General features: G+C 39.9%; 1 protein-coding gene across 1 annotated transcript; it reads right to left on the bottom strand.

Moving 5' to 3' along the window:
• Positions 1-5,655: 5,655 nt before the first annotated feature.
• HRH4 (histamine receptor H4) lies at positions 5,656-18,750 on the bottom strand. The gene is made up of 3 exons (XM_028523554.2): positions 18,399-18,750; positions 10,288-10,451; positions 5,656-6,834 (listed from the first exon to the last, which is right to left on the bottom strand). The coding sequence occupies exons 1-3, from the start codon at positions 18,586-18,588 to the stop codon at positions 6,004-6,006; spliced, it is 1,185 nt and encodes a 394-aa protein (XP_028379355.1). The 5' UTR covers positions 18,589-18,750; the 3' UTR covers positions 5,656-6,003.
• Positions 18,751-20,412: the final 1,662 nt, after the last annotated feature.

The following is a 20,412-nucleotide window of genomic DNA, read 5'->3' on the forward strand; positions in this document are numbered from 1 at the left end:
TATTTCCCAGACTCCTTTGACAACTGGTTTTCAATTAGGTTCCATTAATGGGAGGCACTGGCAAGAGCTTGGAAGGCAGGAGGTCCTGAGAAAAAAACTCACTTAGTGCGTCTAGCTTGGCTAGGCATCCTTCCAGCATCATTTCCTAGCAATGCTCCTGCCTTGCTGCCCCTATTAGCCTGCCGGGCCTCACCTCCATCGTAGTCTGAGCACCAGCTGGTCTCACCCCTTCCATTATCCAAACCCTAACTAGGGCATCATGTGTCAATCAGAGCTCCAAGCATCAGTTCTCCAGGGACTGCTTCAAGATTCTAGATTCTCTTTTATTTTAATCTCTCTACAGATAGTAGTTGCTTTCTCATGTTGTTAATGTCTGGGTTATGTCAACATCACTTCTTGCTCTTTTAGCTTCCCGATATCCTGTATTATCCCATTCCCAGTGTTAAATCCCTTCCATTTGAAATGATTAACATGGTTTCCTTGACTCAACCCTGACTGATAACAATTATTAGAGCAAAAAGTTTACTTTGTAGGATAGAATTTATCTTTTTCTGAAATAATAATATGAAAAAGTAGTTTCTTCAAATGCCAAGATCCTTGCTGCAAGGAAGTATTGAATAGTTACCAAAAATCCACAAAAGTCACCTCTGAAAAATAGTTATGATTGTCCTGTCACTGATGCCTAAAGCCCTCAGGACTCATAAAAAAACTAATCTTAAAGAGTCTGTCATAATTGACATTTATATGCCTAAATCTGTTTTGATTCTTTTTTTTTAAGATTTTATTTATTTATTTTTTAGAGAGGGAAGGGAGGGAGAAAGAGAGAGAGAGAGAGAGAGAGAGAGAGAGAGAGAGAGAGAGAGAGAGAGAGAGAGAGAAACATCAATGTGTGGTTGCTGGGGGCCATGGCCTGCAATCCAGGCGTGTGCCCTGACTGGGAATTGAACCTGCGACACTTTGGTTCACAGCCTGCGCTCAATCCACTGAGTTATGCCAGCCAGGGCTGTTTTGATTCTTCTTGAATCTGTTTCTGTACTTGCCAACTAAAGCCAACACTTCAGAACCAACATTCTAAGGGATTTCCTGCCAATTATGCCAGGGAGTTTGGTCTGGATTTTAAATGAGTTAATAGACATTTTTTAAAAAATTATTGAGCCCGGGCTGGTGTAGATCAGTGGATTGAGTGCCGGCCTGTGAACCAAAAGGTTGCTGGTTCAATTCCCAGTCAATGCACATGCCTGGGTTTTGGGCCAGGTTTCCCAGTGGGCGGGGGCGGGGCGGGGTGGGAGAGTGAGAGGCAACCGATTGATGTATCTCTCACACAGGGATGTTTCTCTCCCTCTCTTTCTCCCTCCTTCTCCCTCTCTCTAAAAAGTAAATAAATAATATATTTTTTAAATACTTATTGAAAATTAAATATTATGTATTAGATTATTTTAAATCCATTTAAATTCAAGTATTTTTAATTTAAAATTGAATGGGTGTTATAAACCAGCTCTACGTGGGGATGGGGATGGTAATTTCTTACACTAAAATGGCAGCCTTCATTTTATGAAAGAATTCATCCAAAGATATCACAAAAAGTTTAGGTAGAAGTTTAGATATATAAACATATGTTCCCAAAATATGGGATTACATTTTCTTTCCTCTAGAAACACCTATACCAAACTAATAATTATGGTTGCTTCTTGGGTACAGGAATTGTTTTATTATTGTCTTTTCTTTTTATGATATGTACATTGTTGGGAACTGCCCTGTCTAGTTTCAGAAGCTATAACCCCCCCACCACCATGGCTAAGGCTGAATGAAGGACCTTAGGACCATAAGCCACTTAGGAGACAAAGCTTATCTTCCGTGTAGGGGCACCACCTCTGCCCCCTTTCTCTTCACCCTGTTTGGCCCCAGACAGATGACTGGTTAGCCAAAGATGGATAAGATTCCTCAAAAGAGGGATGACCTAAGACAGGCATGGTCATGAAGGGGCCCTCGGAGAAGGACTTGAGGGGTTATAGAAAAAGGGGGTGATGGACCCTCACCCCTTGGCTTTGACATGGCCTGAGTTCTCATTCTGTCTGCAAGATGTCTCCTAATCTCTTGGCTGCCTTACTTCTCCTGGCTGACTTAAACCTGAAATAATGCCTTAAGCCTGAAACAATGCTGGAGGTGGGGATGGCCCTCTGCTGGAAAGGGTGGGTTTCCCAGGGTGATCAGGCCTAAGAAAGAATGCATAAAATCCTACGAAACCTACTTTGCTAATTTAAATGATAAGGGTCCAAGCAGGAAGTGAGTTTGTTCCCCAAAGTTTTATGGCCCTTTAACTATCTGACCCTGACTCAGAATAAGCACTCAGAGTTTTTTTGAATGTTATCTATTGTTTAATCATTTCTACCTGACAGTGATTGATGAGCTTTACATATACACCCTGTATTCCTGTGCAAATTGGACCCAATAAAAGCTTGTCAAGGCAGGGGTCGGGGGCGCTCTCCCCTCGAGAGAATGGCCGCACCGTCCCTTTTCCTCCACAGGACTTGGTAGTCTATGTGAATTTGTCCCATATCTCATCCACAACACCTCGGACCCCAGGAGCCAGGATCCACAACAGTACATATTATTTTTATTAGAATGAAAATATTTCAAAGTTCTTCCAGTACAAATTTAAAATTTTTGCATTTGAAAATTAGGATTTATGTTTCATTTTAAGGAAAGTGCCTTTTCATCAGCTATCTACTGAGTACCTATGGTGTACCTAGTATTGTATTAAGAGAACCCCAAAGTCAAATTCCTACCTCAGGGATCTCAATCATAGTGGCAAGGTTCATAGGCACCTTTGCAATAAGTAGCTAACACATGATAGATTCTTCACAAACATTTGTGTAATAACTATATGAATGTACCATCAAAGCTATTTCTTTATTTAAACTCTGATTTCATAGAGGATTAGCCCTATTCTGCATATTTATTGTACATAATCATATTTCACTACTTCTAAGATACACATCGCTTACTTTTTAACTACTCTGAAATCAGAATAGGACTTATTATCAATGTAATTTTTTACGCTATTATTTTAGAGATAATTTTCACATTGTCTTTCCTATAGTGGTAAATAAAATACCAGTATGTTTTAAAATACCAGTGTGTTTTACATTGATGACACCTTAGAGCAAAGTACAATATATATTATATTCTCTACATATTAGAAAATACATATGAATATTTAGGCATGATTCCTTGAGGTTTAACTGTAAAGGTTTTCATAGGGCCATTCAATTCAATGAACATTCAAGTCTCCAATGATTATATGAAAGTCATACCTATTCTTTTATAAATGTTAAACAGCTGACAAATTACAATGTGGTACAAAGTTGTGCATTTATTTCTCAAATTTTTTAAATTACTATTGAATTTTAAACATATATCTCCAATTGTGAACCTATTCAAGGAAGAATGTACTTAAAATTATGTGCATTTCTAAGCACTTATGTACTTAAAAGATTTTCATATTTTAGTGTTTGAAATTAATCAAAGATTTAAAAGATCTGAGAAATATTAAAATGATTAAACAATATAAGAACTCAGAAGGTATAGAAACAACACTGATAAAACCTTCTAGGAGAGATGAAATTTAAAATCAAAATGAAATGCTATGGCAAAGACAGACAAAGAATGCTGAAAAAATTAGTAATGACAAAAAGAACAAAACATCACCAGAATAATTTTCTTCACCAGAATAAAATGTGACTCATCAGTAAGGTATAACTTTCCTTACCTGCACAAAAAATGAATCACTTTGAGTGCTGCAATATAAGACAGTAGGCAAATGAGATAAAGACAGCAAATAAATATAGAAAGCTATTTTATTAATAATAATTGACACATACAAGTTCTGCGAATGTTATACCAGATACACCAGGTTACAATCATATAGTCCTTTCCTCATCTCTTAGCCTTTTTTCTTTCATACTTTCTCATGGGTAAGTTTTAGCTGATGTGGCTGTTTGGAGTAGAGGGCAGGAAAAAACAGGGAAAGCCATCCTTGCAGTCCAGTGACTGCTGCCTGTCCCTCACCCTCTCATCCTATGATTGCCAGGTCTCCTAAGATATCTTCACTGAGGATCTGGGAGAGCTGCAGTTACCTGCTTTTTCCTCCACCACCCCACACTGCCTTCTTGTCTGGGATTAGGAATGTTGAGTTTGGGAGTACACATGCCCTTTGCTCCTTCATCTAGGCCCTCACTCCCTGCTCCTACCCACTCAATACACAACTGGCCTGCAAACTGAGCATAACAGAGTAGCCCACCCACAAAAGAGGGCAATACAGCTCCTTTTTCTATTGTATATTTTATCAAATAGTTCTAAAACTTGACAAATTTTCATCACTATAAAATAAAAAGGAAAATTTACTGAACATGGTAACAAACACTGAACATAGAAAAAAACTCTTGACTTTTACCATCAATGTTACATCAAAATCTAAAAGACGAGAAAGAGGTGAAAACTAAGAAAAATGCAGTGCTTTTGTGGCTATGAGTTTACAAAAATATTATTATGAGTTTCTAATTATACTGTTATTACTGAATAATTTTCCCTTGACTTCCAGGTTCTGATTTATTTCTAAGTTTTCAATTAAGTTTATAATTATATGGACATTTTTGGCAGAGTGGAAAGGGCAAGACAAAACCCAGATAAAATTCATTCTGGTGAAATTAAGTCTGAAATGTACATAAGCAATACAATTGTCTTTAACCACCAACTTACACCATACAAAAAAATAAACTCAAGATGCACAAAAGCCTTAAACGTAAGTCACAAGACCATAAAAGTCCTAGAGGAAAACATAGGCAGGAAGATCTCAGATATTCCACACAGCAATATTTTCACCGATATATCCCCTAGAGCAAGGGACATAAAGGAAAGAATAAACAAATGGGACTTTATCAAAATAAAAAGCTTCTGCATGGCTAAAGAAAACACTGACAAAGTGAAAAGGAAACTAACCATATGGGAAAACATATTTGCCAGTGATATCTCAGACAAGGGTATGATCTCCAAAATATACAAACAACACATACAACTCCACGCCAGGAAGACAAACAATCCAATTTAAAAATGGGAAAAAGACTTGAACGGACACTTCTCCAAGGAGGACATACAGAGGACCCAGAGACATATGAAAGGATGCTCAGCATCACTAGCCATCAGAGAGATGCAAATTAAAACCACAATGAGATATCACTTCACACAGGTCAGAATGGCCATCATTAACAAATCAACAAACAAGTGCTGGCAAGGATGTGGAGAAAAGGGAACCCTAGTACCTTGCTGGTATCAGTGCTGACTGGTGCAGCCACTGTGGAAAACAGTATGGTATTATCTCAAAAAACAAAAAATGGAATTGCCTTCAGACCCAGCAATTCCACTGCTGGGATTATACCCTAAGAATCCTGCAACACCAATCCAAAAAAGCCTATGCACCCCAATATTCATAGCAGCACAATTTACAATAGCCAAATATTGGAAACAGCCTAAGTGCCCATCAGTAAATGAATGGATCAAAAAACTGTGGTACATTTACACAATGGAATACTACACAACAGAAAGAAAGAAGGAGCTCCTACCCTTCACAACAGCATGGATGGGACTGGAGAGCATTATGCTAAGTGAAGTAAGCCAGGCTGTGAAAGATAAACGCCATATGATCTCACCTATAAGTGGAACCTAATCAAGAAAATAAACAAGCAAGCAAAATATAACCAGACACATTGAAATAAAGAAAAAACTGGCAGTAATCAGAGGGGACGGGGGTGGGAATAATGCAGGTAAGGAGGGAAAGTGTCATCAATGAACATGTATAAAGGATCAATGGACAAAGCCAAAGGAGGGTAGGACTGAGGATGTGAAGTGGCAGTGGGTGGGGCGGGGAAAGTGGTGATGGGAAAATGGAGTCAACTGTATTCAAACATTAATAAAAAAATGATTAAGAAAAAAAAAATTAAATTGTCTTTAAGAGGACACTGTCTGACTGGGTGGTAGTATGGGTTGCTTTTTTAAACAAAATACTTTCAAGAAAGCCTTCTGAAAGCGTTTGTGACACAATGGATACAAAAAAGGATTGATGAGGGAATTACACCACTGAAGCCAAAATGTGACCTCGTAGATAATTGTTTCAGCTGCCCCAAACGTGTAAAATTGCTGACCTGACTTATAAATTGAATGAACAAATGTGAACAGAGAATAAGGAGCCCAGCAAACGATGAAAACACCTAAGAGAATGGCCAGTGACTTGGCTAATTTCTTGGATTTGAGCAGTGCAATATATTCTTTTTGGTGAAGAATTAGGTTATCTGAGCGGGAGAGGGAATCCGTTTTAGAAGCAATTATATCTCTCTTCTTCTGGGTTCTTACACACAAAAAGAAACTGTTCTTTCTTGGTTGTCTCTTGAAACGAAGGGCTGCTGCTGCTTCCTTCGGTTCAGCAAGAGATGTCTTTGAAAACAGTGGACACTTGAACAAGTGTTCAGAGTTACCTGAAGAGGCAGAACTGAGTTCAGGAGGGCTTTGCCCCCTATTGGGACGACTGCGCTTCCATAGGCTCCAGTAAATATAGATATTGAAATAAGCCATTAAGAAGACTGGTGCTAGGAATTCCAGGAATGACGTGATGGCAAGGATATACCATTTTGAAAAAAAACCAGGACTACAATACCTCTCTTTTTCCTTCCAAGAATATGAAATTATAATTAGTGGCCCATTCACTAAGAAGGCCAGCACCCAGACAGCCACCATCAGAACCACGATCTTCCATATCCCAGAGTGTTGAGCTCTGTAAGAGAACTAAGAGAGGCCAAATAAATTATTTTCAGTATTTTCAAGCTATGTTGATTGCATAAAGCATACCTTAGGCCCTCAGGAGTTTTAGGGATGTTCAAGAAGGGAGGACATTAGCTGGACCTGGGTAACATGATGTGGGCCAGGAGACAGGGTTCAGTTTCAGTGGAGCCTGAACCACAATGCAGACTTTCTTAGTGATTTTTAAAGAGGAAGGGTGTAACTCTCAAGGTTGAACCTCTTGACACTGTAGAACATGTCAAATCTGAACTATTAAACAGCTGAAACTGGGTGTATCTTTTCATAGTTTTCCAACCTGCCAGCTGGGTCATGACCAGTTGTTTTGTTGTTGTTGTTGTTTTGTTTTTTTGTTTTTAATGAAATAGGATTTTCCATGTCAAAATGCATCACACATTGTAAGGTATGTATGTGTATATTGTTTGATGAAACTTTTGCTTTTGGAATGTAGATATACATATACAGAAAGAAATGCACATACTGAATCACAGTATAAAATGCATCCCTCACTGTAGTCACAGTCAAAAAATTTGAAAGCATCTGGCTTTCCTGATTCTAGTAAAAGAAGAATCTACCGTGCAGTTCATGCTGATTCTTTAAGGTGGATCGAAAAGACAAAGAGCTGCCCTGGCTGGTGTGGCTCAGGGGATTGACCACCAGACTGCAAACCAATGGATCGTCAGTTTGATTCCCAGTCAGGGAATCACTCCTGGGTTGCAGGCCAGGTCCCCCGTCGGGGCCTCTCAAGAGGCAACCACACACTGATGTTTCTCTCCTTCTCTTTCTCCCTCCCTTTCCCTCTTTAAAATCTTTTTTTTAAAAAAAGAGAGAGAAAGAGCCCTGGCTGGTGTGGCTCAGTGGACTGAGTGCTGGCCTGCATACCAAAGGGTTGCCAGTTAAATTCCCAGTCAGGACACGTGCCTGGGTTGTGGGCCAGGTCCCCAGTAGGGGGCACATGAAAGGCAACCGCATATTGATGTTTATCTCTCCTTCCTTTCCCTTCCCATTGTCTAAACATAAAGAAAGAAAAGAAGAAAGAAAGAAAGAAAGAAAGAAAGAAAGAAAGAAAGAAAGAAAGAAAGAAAGAAAGAAAGAAAGAAAGAAAGAAATTAGGAAAGAAAGGAAGGAAGGAAGGAAGGAAGGAAGGAAGGAAGGAAGGAAGGAAGGAAGGAAAAGAGAGAAAGAAAAACATCACTTCCAGGAAGATGACAAACAAAAAAAAAGTTGTTTATATCAGCTGTGGTGAGCTACTATAGTGTTATTGAGCATTAGCAAATCATTTCTTTCTATAAAAGTTTCTACCTGACAAAAATGGTGCCAACGCTGTGGCTAATCACTTCAAGAGACATGGATGTGGCGAGTGCCACTGTCTTTTCTAAGGGTGAAGAATATTCTACATCCACTTATTCACAACAACAGGTTTCTTAAGCAAAAATGAGGTTCTCTGAGTGAGGCTTGCTTTCGGATCACAGGCCCCATGACCTTTGATAAATCCAGAAATCCTCAAGAATATCTTCTATAGGAAATCGAAAGACACCCCAGACCAACCGCTACCCAACCTAAGGGAGAAAGAATGAACCAAGAATTTTGTAAGGGGACCTGTTTTAGATGAGGAAGGTTTTTTGTAGCTAAAATGTTCCGTGCTTCTCTGATTTCCTCACTTGAAGGGAAAGAACTGAAACTACAGCATGCCTCCTTTTCACCAGCATTCCTCTACTACTTCATCTGGAAATTTTTATGTCTTGTTCTGCCATGTTGCCTCATTGTTATTATATAAAAGGGTGCAACACTGCCAAGCACTGTCTTTCCTTGACGGATTGTGCATTCTGGAAAGGGTTTGATGATGGCTGGAAAGACGATAAAACTGGTTTTGTTTCTTTTTTTAAACTGAAATATTTTTAAAAACTGCAGGGAAGTGGTTTTTGGTTGCTTTTTTTTTTAAACCAGATTATGGGTATGTCTGAGGCTGAGCTAAAATGCACATGGTGCTGAAAACAAGCTCCCATGTACGATGGGCTTTTTTGCTTCTGCTTCTCATGTCACTAATTAATACATCCCTTGCACTAAATCTAATGATTATGAAGATAGTAACAATACCCAGATGGTCATAAAACTGCATTTAGTTTTTTAATCACTCTGTTCAGCCTTTGTAATAATATAATGCAGTATGGTAGAAAGTGATCCCATTTCTATTATGCATAAGGTCAAATGGGATAATGGACATCTTAGGGAATTGAGAAGACGATGTCAATCTCTTTGTCTCTGCAGGCACTTTTGAGAGATAGACGGCTCTAGCATTGCTTGAACCCACACTCAGGACCATTGGAGTGGCCTCCCTGAAATTACTCAGCAGCCCACTTCTCACTCACTACAGAATATGTCCATTACTCAGAATACTGCTTCTTATCCTACAACAATACTTTCCATGTTCTTGACTTTACCATCAAGAATTTTTTTCATCCGCAGGTAAAGAAATACTCTCCTCTTACTGTTTTAATTCTGCATGCATTTTAATTTCCATTCCCTCCAGCTATACTGTCTGTATTCCCCCACCTGCTGCTGCTTAAGCTCTGGAATCTGCCCCTCCAGAAAACTCTGAGCACTGTCATCATGCATTTGCCACCTGTGTGGAGCCTTCCTTCTTCAAATTACGGTCAGATTTCCATTTCCCAGGCTCACCACACAGCCCTTCCTTATCATGCTGTCTCCTCTATGTTTGTCTACCACAAGAGGCCAGCTTCCCCATGACCACTTCCTACAAGCTCCAGTCATCTTTGAAGGATTCCTTCTAGTTTCACACAGCTGTGTCATGTCTCAGCCCCACATACCAGGTTCCCCAACCCAGAATTCCAGTGCCAGTAAGGGAAGTCCCCATAACTTCTAACTGTGAAAACCAGTGGGATTGTGGCTAAGTAAGACAGCTGGTTACTGGAGCCCCAAGCATTCCTCTTTAAGGCCCACGTGGACACACTCAAACTCACTCTCTCTGAGCTCCAGCACTGGGGCAGCAGCTCGAAAGTCACCTTGGACATGTGGGAAGAAACTGAATTGTCTGGCATCGGGGCAGGGTCCAGATAACAAAAGGATAATCAGGCTCCTTTAAGGTTTGTCAATAAAACAAAAAATTAGAGTTAAAAATTTTTTTGCTCAGTGGGTTGAGCTTTGTCCTGCAAACCAAAAGGTCACTGTTTGAGTCCCAGTCAGGGCATGTGCCTGGGCTGTGGGCCAGGTCCTGGACTGGGGGCGTGCAAGAGGCAACTAATCAATGTTTCTCTCGCACATCAATGTCTCTTTCTCCCTCTCTTCCCCTCTCTAAAAATAAATAAATAAAATCTTTAAATAAATAAATAAATACATGCATACGGTTTTTTTTTTGCTTGGAGACCCAAAATTAACAAGTACACACTCTTCTAAGGATGATAAATTAATGGTTTGACTTACAGCATTGGAGACTGACTGGTATCGATCGTAGCTGATGAGTACGATGTTATATACAGATGCTGTACACAAAAGATAATCGACAATAAGCCAAAATACACAGGTTTGATTTTCAAGTTTCTCATCAAACAACTTCTGAGGGATGTACAAAGGAATGGAGATCACACCTATACAGGGAAAGAATAGGGTAAAAAATAGCACATATTAATTAAAACAAAGAGGCATAGTACACCACACATTGATGTATCTGAATTGACCAAAAATGGATTGATTACAGTTTAGAAATTCATGGTATTCCATCGAAAAACTCAGGACTGATTTCCTACACATTCTTTAAATACCATTTTTTTAGCCCTGGCTGCTTGTGGCTCAGTGGACAGAGCACCGGCCTGAGAACCAAATTGTCACTGGTTCAATTCCCAGTCAGGGCACGTGCCCAGGTTGCAGGCCAGGTCTCCAGCAGGGGGTGCTTGAGAGGCAACCACACATTGATGTTTCTCTCCCTCCCTTTCTCCCTCCCTTCCCCTCTCTAAAAATAAATGAATAAAATCCTTTAAAAAAATAAAATAAATACCATTGTTCTAATAGCTGCCATAACCCTCATACCTTCAATGTCTCCTTATTACTTTCCAAGTTTAGGTCCCAACCTGTATTTTCAGCCACGTACAGCATGAGTCATCTCTATGTTCACGATGCAGCCCAAACAGGATGGACCACTCATCCCTCAGACACATCTCACATGTTCACATCTCGTTGCCGTTGCCAGCGGCGTTCTTTCTTCCCAGAATATCCTCCTCCTCTCTTCTACTGAGAAGTTTATTTACTTTCTTCTTATTCTTCACTCAGTTCAAGAAATGCCTTTCTCCTTATCATTTTTCTTAAAACTTCCTTGGCAGAAGTGACTTTTCTGTCATCTGCACTTTCCTAGCACTTTATTTATCTCTGCTTCCTTCATGTACAAAAATATTCTAGTTTATATTGTCGTCATTTTTTAACTTCTTTCTGCTGAGCTTTGGGACCATGTTGTAAGTCAATCTTTGTATTTTTCACAACTTATAGAACTGACCAAAATGACTTAAATAAATTAATGATAGCTAACATCCACTGTGCAATTACCATATGCCAGACACTGTGCTATGTGCATTACATATATCATCTCATTTAACCTTCACAGGAACTTTTGTGAGGTAGGGACATGCAAAGTTAACAAATAAAGAATATGAAGCTCAAAAAAGGGGACATAATTAACCCAAGGTCTACTTAGCTAGTAAGTGAAAGATAGATTTGAAACCAGGCAACCTGACTTCAGAACCTCTGATTTAAGCACTACCCTTAACTGAATGAGCAGATTAACTGTGAAAAATGACTAAACTGGGCTCCTTTTCCTTTAGCTTTGCAGGCATTTTTAACTGCATTGATGCTTCAGACAGGTGGAACTACTCACTAAAAACACAACCTATTAGATTAAAAGCTCAGTTGAAATCTTATGTTGTTAAGTATCATCTTCCTGACTCCACTTTGCTAAAGCCTGTGTTGTCTCCATGGTCTTTAAGCTAATACCATAGTTCCTGCTTTCATCATTAAAGGAATTTTGCTTAGGGCTTGAGTTTTTACTAAAACAGCTCCTCCCACTTTCCTTTCCCTTAACATAAAAGAAGATTGAACTCTTTACTTTCTAAAGATGGATTTGAAGAACTACTAGGGCTCTCTCATCTTCTCAGCTGGCACCTGCTCAGTCAATAAACCTGTCCCTACTCCAAACTCTGATCCTTTGAGTTTTGGCCTTTTAAAGCATTGGGCACATAGACTTTGGACCAATAACACCATGAGGATATAATGGTGTGATTTCAGAACCAGAGAAAGGAAATGCAGAACGTAGTATTCTGTATCTGGATTTATATATAAATATGAGAAACTAGATACCATACCGGTGAAGAGTTGTGTGTTCTGTTCTTATATGTAGTTCATATTGACTGCTTGTTTGTGTTTCAATTATATTTTTTATGATAACAAAACTTCCTGATGGTTCCTTCCATCTCAAAAATGTGTGTGCTCACCTATGGCATAAAATAGGTTACCAGGTTCACCTGAGATAAATCAAAGTATCTTCAAAACAGAGACATCCATTATATTTCAGCCCAGATTTGTAGCTTTCAATCTTCCGTGAATGAGTATTTTTCACACACACACTCACTGTCCCCACAGAGAAAAAGAGTGCAATTCCAGAAATCATTTGCATCACAGACACCCATTATCTTATTAAAGGTTCAAGAAAGGGTGGGAGTTAAAGAACCTTTTTCACACTGGGATTTACATGAAAGAGGAGTGTACGTGCAACCTCAGGAGCTGTTTGAAATACCAGCTTACCCGAGCCTCTAGCTTACCCTTTTGGTTTTAATAACACCCTGCTATCACCTCTTGTCCTATGTCATGTTTGAGTGCAAATGTCATGCCAAGCGCCTCCATTTTGTTGAATGGTGGAACTATCTGTGGCCCATTCCAGAACAGTTTCAAAAACTGACTCGGAAATGCTTCTATGATATATTGTGCCTACAACTTCCACACTGCAATCATGCTTCTGGGTCAAACGGACTTGATAAATAAAACTAAGAGCCACTTCCTTTAAAAGAACAATAAGCCTTTGACATGACAAATTAAGGAAGTAGGGGGAGTGAGAGAAAACAAACTATATTAAAAGATAGTGGTGAAAGCGATAGAATAGACAGTTGGGCACAGGCACAGGCAGAGCAGGAACCATAGGCCAGGTATGGAATGTCACCAGAGCAGAAAGTCCCAGGCAACAGGCAAAACTAGAGAAAACAGCTATTACAGGTTAGGGCCTTGCCCCAGGGTGACCTTTCACCCTCCAACATGTAGTTTAGACCCCCTGAACTTTCATATTACTAGTCCTGTAGTTTAGACCTCCTTAGAGTAGGAACAAGGTGGGGCAGGAGAACAGCCTCCTAGACTGTTCTAGCTCCCAAACAAGCTCTTGCATGACCACTGCCTTAAGCATTAAGACGTCAGGACAACGAGGCATCAAATAATCTTAGGAACAGAGCCTTGGGGCTATTGAGCACAGTGACAGAGTTTTGGTCAAACTAGAGATAACATCTAGGTCTCAGTTATATTTCTGTTCCAGGCCCAGAAAAGCAGCAAAACCAGACAAGTGATGCCACGGCTGCCTCAGGTCCAGTTGCAATGACTAGTGAGTCTTGCCCAGGTGCCCATCAATCAGTAAAGACCAAGGCCCTGAAAGGACACACCTGGAAAGCTGATGAATATTCCTTTGAGACCCTCCCTTGAGACCTCCCTGAAATCCCTGCCTATAGAAAACAGATAAAAACTTTAAGACAAAGGACCCAATGCATGCTCTCTCTTTCTAGAGCACCCCCACGCCTTCCTCCACTTCTTTCCTTAGGTGTGTTATCTTTTGTTTTTTCTCCGAAGCACCAAGATTCCTCCTTTTGCTTCTGCAGCTTATTTCCTGGATCCACACAGCCCAGCTGGCTCAATTCTGCCTCTGTGATTATCTTTCTAAAAGGCTAAATACACCTCTTCCACTAGAGTCATTCATTCTGAATGACTAGAGTCATTCTCTCTTTGCTGAACTGAAGAACCAAGGTCTAACCAAGGTAGGGGTGGGGAGGAAGGAGTTGAAGAAACAGGAGGAGAAGAGATGGAAGGAGAAGAAAGAAAAGAAGCCCTGTAAAACCCTAGATGACTTGCCCCCCACCCCAGCGGTCCCCCACCTCTCTGGTCTCACCTCTTGCTAGTCCCTTCAGCCCCACCCTACATTCCTCACTCCACTCCAGCCCTCCTGGCCTCAAATACACCACAGAGACACTGCCTCAGATCCTTGCACTTTCCTGGGCATGCAATGCTCTTCCCCCAGAATGCATCTTCTGTTTGCTCAAATGAGTCTTGATCAGTGAACTCTACTCTGGAAATTTAAATTGCAACCTCCACCCCAAACACACTTTCTCTCTCTCGTTCCTGCTATGTTTTTCTCAATAGCAATGATCATCCTCTAAAATGCTATGTACTTTTTTTTACTTATTTATATTGTTTATTGTCTGTCTCCCCACCTTTGCCCACAGTAGAAGTAGAAGCACCACTAGTGAAGCAATTTTTGTCTGTCTTTTTATTGCTGTATCTTCAGCACCTCCAAGAGTTCCTGGTTCACAATAAATGGGTATTAGATGAATGAATAGATGAGGATAAGGAAGCCCAGTTTGCTTGAAAATTGCCACCTGTTCAGGCTGGTATCTCCTCTTCTTTCTGAAGCCTGCTAAGAAGCTATATCTTCCATGAGAAAAATGACAGTCAAAAGGTGTTGGGAGCTAAAAGGCCCAGTGAATTCTCTGGGCCAACAGAAGACTCTGTGGATGCATACAGGATGTATGGCCTGAATATTTGTGTTGGCCCCAAATTCATTCATATGTTGATGCCTCAGCCCCCAGGGTGGCTGTGTTTGAGATAGAGCCTATAGGGAAGTAACTAACTTTAAATGAGGTTGCAAGAGTGAAGCCCCAACCCCACAGGATTAGTGTCCCAATAAGAAGAAACACAAGAGAGCTTGGTTGCTCGCTCGCTCTCTCCTTGTACACGCAGAGGAACTATGTGATGATGCATCGAGAAGGCATCTACAAACCAGAATGAGTGCTCCCACCAGGAACCAAATCAGCTGGCACCGGGATCTGGGACTTCCCAGACTCCAGAACCATGACAAAGTAAATCACTCCTGTATAAGTCAGATTGTGGTATTTTGTTACAGCAGCACAAGCTGACTAACTCAGGGGGGCTCTTGAAGAGAAGAATCGTGACTTGAAGCATGAAGGTACTAAAGATAACTTTGCCATCCTGAAAAGTGTGGCTCACACTCTGTCAGTGGCAAACACCTTTCACCCTTAAAGATCCTGTCTGGGTCATTTAGCACCTGGTCATGTAGGCCACACAACTGTAGGTGTGAAGAAGTCACCAATAAATGGAAACATCAGTCATGAGATACCAACTTTTCAGATATTACTATAGATGTAGATAGTACATTACATCCCAGAATAATGTACAGAAGAGATATGTTTATATCGATGTAGCTGCTACTGAAAGTTTTCTTCAATAAATCTTTGCTTTCCAACACTAAATTCATCCTAGGGAGCTACTCAGGTGCCACAAATTTAGCTTCTCTACAGGACAACAGTTCTGAAACAGGTGAGAAGAGAGCGTTCGGCCAGAAAGCCCACAATACTGAGCACGTGCAATGCTCTCATCTGCCCTTCCATCACCACAAGTTCTGCAGTTCTAGGTTTCATGGCCCCACAGAGTAAGATTTGCTGGCTTACAGCTACAGAAAACTTCTCAGAGGCTCCGCTCTGACCCACCACCACCAGTATGAGGTTCCGAGCTGAAAGACACTCATCTCTGAGCATGGGAAAGGAGAAATAACAGTATTGACACAAAACCCAAGTCTGGTTACCAAAAGCTCTCAGAGCCCTTCCTAATTCTTGTGTAAATACAGGCATCCCCAGCTTTATGGTGCTTTGCAGATACTGCACTTTCATCAGCACTGAGGCAAAGCCCTCTGCCAGCAAAAAAGATTATGACTCACTGAAGAAGGCTCAGATAGTGGTTAGCACTTTTTAGCTATAATTTTTTAAGGTTTATTTTATTCTCATTTGAGAGAGGGAAAGGGATAGAGAGGGAGAGACATTGATGCAAGAGAGAAACACCCATCAGCTGCGTCCTGCACGCACCCCAACCAGGGACTGAGCCCACAACACTGGCATGTGCCCTGACTGGGAATCGAGCCAGTGACCTTTCAGTTACAGGATGATGCTCCAACCAACAGAGCCATGCAGGCCAGGGCAATAAAGTAATGTTTAATTAAGGTATGTACATTGTTTTTCAGACATAGTACTATTGCACCCTTAATAGATTGTCATATAGCAGAAACAAAACTTTTGTATGCACTATGAAACCAAAAAGTTCATGTGACTCGCCTTATTGCGATATGCACTTTATTGTGGTGATCTAGAACTGAACCTGCAGTACTTCTGAGGAGTTATGTTAAATAAGTGGACCTCTGGAGGAAGCTGGCAGGGTCAGGGAAAATGTGAAGGATGAGACGGCAAATTAATAGGGACTCCAAACTGTGTTAAACTGTTCTTGTCCAGAGCAAAGCCATCTCTTTTCCTACCCACCTGCAGAGTAGAGGGGAACCAGAGACTGGTATGCAACTACATCTGCCAGGATATTTCCCAATCAAAGGCAAACCACATCTTTATGCTGCAGTGTTCAAGCCCACGATGCTGACATTGCACCATACAGAGAGACATGCCATTGTTATCTGGCACCATCTCTGTGCAAGAGCTTTAGACCTCGGGCTTTCTCCATGAATATAGTTTTATCCCATTCCTCCCAGCTACCAGGTATTCAGGACCTCATTCCTTTTGACTTGGTCAAAATACATAACCAAGTTCAAGGGCTCAGTGTCATCTAAAAGTTCCACAGTTCTAAGAAGAAAGATGAGAGGGCTATGTATATTTACAGCAGAATATTCTTTATGTTTACATAAATATACTTTTCACATAAATACACCAATTTGTGCATGCTTGTACAAGCATGGAGAAGGAATGATAAGATCAGATTTGCACCAAGTTCTTAACACTGGTTAGCTGGAGAGGCAGAATTGAGGACAGAAATGGTGAAATTGTTGCTTCTTTTAATTCTCCTATATTGGTTAGCCACCTTTCTCTGTGATGCTGTCATTTTTATATCATGGCTCCTAAATCAATCTCCCCAGCTAGAAATTTTCTTCCAGGAGTTTTATCCATGCAACACCACAAGCATAAGCTTCCCTCTCAAAACTGTTCCCCCTTTCTGTTAAGAGTTTTATACTTCTCTTAGCCCCCAGAGCTCAGCCTCTCACCCACCTTTCTCTTTCTCCTGCCTGAGCCCACCTTGCAGCTCTGCAGCCCAATCTTCTGTTCACCCTCACCCTAGCTCAGAGCCTTACCTGCCCCATGACTTCTATCTAGATTGCTGCAGGGTCATCTCTGAAACAAAGCTGACCCCTGCTCCAGTTTCTCCCAACTATACTGTACCTCTTCTGATGTCTCTAAGGCAAAGCTTCAATCCATCCAATCATTCACCTGTTTTAATAGTTTTTGACCTTCACATTGCCTGCTGAATAAACTCCAATCCTGAATCACACTAGTGTTCAAGGGCTTTCACTATATAGATTCTGACCACCCCGACTTCACCCCCTACGGTTCCCACACAGCCAGCACACACCAGCCAGCCTGGACCTCCCACTTATGAAGATCAACACTGTGTTCCAGACAATAAACTGCTATGAGTTTTATTTTACTTTAATATAAATGCAAGCATTTGTGTTGTTGTAGACAATAACACATTAAATTATGCTAGAAGCTCCTATAAAGCAATATCATCAGCTGACACTTCTGCACATTTACTTGTAAGCATTGTTAAACATCAGGAGTAAAAATCTGCAAAGTGCAAGTTTTCAAAGAAAGATTAATTTAAATACTATGAGCCCTTATAATACTATATGATATGCAAGGTAGCTTAGTGTGGGTGATAATTTGTAATATTCTATATCGTATCATAAAATAATATTAGCCATACTATTTAATTGACCTGAATATCCCATTTCCTGATTGTGCTGGTTACCAGCACATACATTATTTTCTATTACTCCAGAACCATGATGCTAAGGAAATAATGCTTACTTAAAGAGGAACACTTTTAAACCTAAACATACAAGGAAAATAGATACAGAAACAACTCTTAAATTAAACAGTCTTTGAAATATTCTGAGCTTATTTCTACTCTACAACTTATTTCACTCTACAAAAAGAAAACTCTTTTCAGATTAAAATTTCCCTATTATATATATGAAAACCCAATCTCATATATATAATATTCTCCTAAAGTACCATAGAGTCTCCCCTGAAATTTAATCCTTAAACCTTGAGTCTTTAATCATTCCCACTGCCATATAGTACCTTGAAATAACAAAAGCTTATTTTAAGGTTTTAAAAATAAGTTATAATTGGAAAAGACTATCTTAAACATTAAGACATGTAACTTACCAACGAAGAAGTCACAAATGGCCAAGTTAAGGAAAAAGTAATTACTTCGATGTCTAAGGTTTTTGTCCACCACAAAAGCTAAAATGACAATGGCATTTCCTAACATTATAGCAAAAGCTAGTATGCCCATTAAAAATGCTAAAGTAATGCGAGAGCTTGGTGGTAAAGGACTGGGAATTGTGCTGTTCATCACGTCAAATGATGAAGCTCAATATAGCAAGGCAATTCTGGCAAATATGGGTCTAAATGTAAACCAGTATATATGGTCTTCTGCTCATGATATGTTTTTCAAGATTTCAGTACTGATAGCCATACTTATTTCCTGATTCTAGAAAAGGAAACGTGTGGTAACAGTTTCCCTTTGACACTGAAATAAGTTTACTTCCTAAACACAATAACATTTTTCTCTTAAATATTTTAATGTGATTCATCCATCTACCATTAATGGAGAGTAATATATATTTAATACATTATATAGGTGAAAAATTGGGCTCAAATGAGATGCATGTTTAAAAATAATGTAGATCCAATTAAACATTCTCCTCTGACCATGACAAAATTAACCATCCCATCTGACACAATTAAAAAACTGGACAACGTATAGGAAATGATAGCTTTCAAGGCATTACACATTAGCCATTGTCCAGATGAGGGAAGGGAAGAAAATCCAGTGAGACCTGCGTGGCCCCAGGTCCCTCCCAGTGTTGAGTTCCCAGCACACAGAGCTGGGGGTGGCATCCAGGAGGGCCCAGCAGGTTCCCTGAGATGGGAGATGGGCTGAGGGTCCAGGAATACCGGCCAGGACTCAGCGCTGCAGCAGGAGGCTGAAAGCGGGATTCCATTAGAGAGACAATTACACTTTCGTGGCAGAATTACAGGGAAAGTGATAAGGGATGTAATATACATAGGTCTTTTTTCGCCGTAATTTTCTTCTTCAAGGTAGTTCATAGACCCTAAAACCAGAGCTATTATTAGGATTCCAAAGTCTAATATTATCCTGAAACAAGATAATATGTATATTAACTTGAACCTAAATGCAAAAATGCCAAAGAAATGATGAAATTAATTATCTATTCCCTGTATCTGGCTAAATTGGAGCTGACTGTTACAGATGTTTATTCCTTGTTGAAGACATAATCCCGTTGAGTGCGACTAGACCAAACCAGAACCCTGGAATATCTCAGCTTGCTCTCATCAATATAGAACAGCCCAGTGACTTAACCAGGAGACTTAACATTAAGGAAAAAGGTTTGAATTTAAATCAATGATGAATGGAACAAAGGTGAAATTATTGCTGAGGGAAGGGTAGCTAATAAATGGGTGTTACAAAATGGAAAATCTAATATAATTTTGGTGCCTCACAAGAAGCATAGAGCAGGAGAGTATTATTCTCTGTTAGCTTTGACTCAGATGCCCATTGAGTGAAGCACTCTGGTCACCAAAAAACACCTCTTTCAAACAGCCAAAAAGTAAGCAGGACTGCAGCCAGCCCAATAAATGGACATATACTCCTAAGAGCACCCTGCTTTCTCAAAATGGGTGAACAAATAGAAGCTGTTACTATAACTCTATGGAATAACACTAATGTGAATATGTCTTTTGATTTCAATTTCACAGGACAGAGCTATTTTGAACACCTGCGTGAGAAAGAAAACTATGGGAATGTATATCCAGTTGAACCCAAAGAACACTGATTAATAACCTAAATGAATAATGGCAGGTGCTGGAAGGTGGGAGGTCAGGAGGCATGAGTTATAGCAATAAGGCCAAAGGAGATTAACTCCTAATTAGAAATACAGTCGTCCCTCGCTATATCGTAATTCACTTACTGTGGCTTCACTGTATAGCGGGTTTTTAAAAAAATATATCTAATTCTGTATCGTGGAGTTTTTGCTATATTGTGGGATTTTGCAATATATGGGTATTTATATAATATTTATGGTTTTTATTATTTTTGCCTAAAAAATTTAAAACAATATAAAAATGTTAATTCAAACATTAAAATAATATTAAA

This window comes from Phyllostomus discolor, chromosome 9 (genome assembly GCF_004126475.2).
Source record: "Phyllostomus discolor isolate MPI-MPIP mPhyDis1 chromosome 9, mPhyDis1.pri.v3, whole genome shotgun sequence".
NCBI classification, from domain to species: Eukaryota; Metazoa; Chordata; class Mammalia; order Chiroptera; family Phyllostomidae; genus Phyllostomus; species Phyllostomus discolor.

Excerpts from the sequence above, each read along its gene's own strand:
- HRH4 (XM_028523554.2), bottom strand. The coding sequence starts at position 18,588 with ATGAACAGCACAATTCCCAGTCCTTTACCACCAAGCTCTCGCATTACT. Across the intron at positions 10,452-18,398 it reads CATTTGTGACTTCTTCGTTG|GTGTGATCTCCATTCCTTTG; the intron begins GTAAGTTACATG and ends TTCCCTGTATAG. Across the intron at positions 6,835-10,287 it reads ACCAGTCAGTCTCCAATGCT|TTCTCTTACAGAGCTCAACA; the intron begins GTAAGTCAAACC and ends GGCCTCTCTTAG.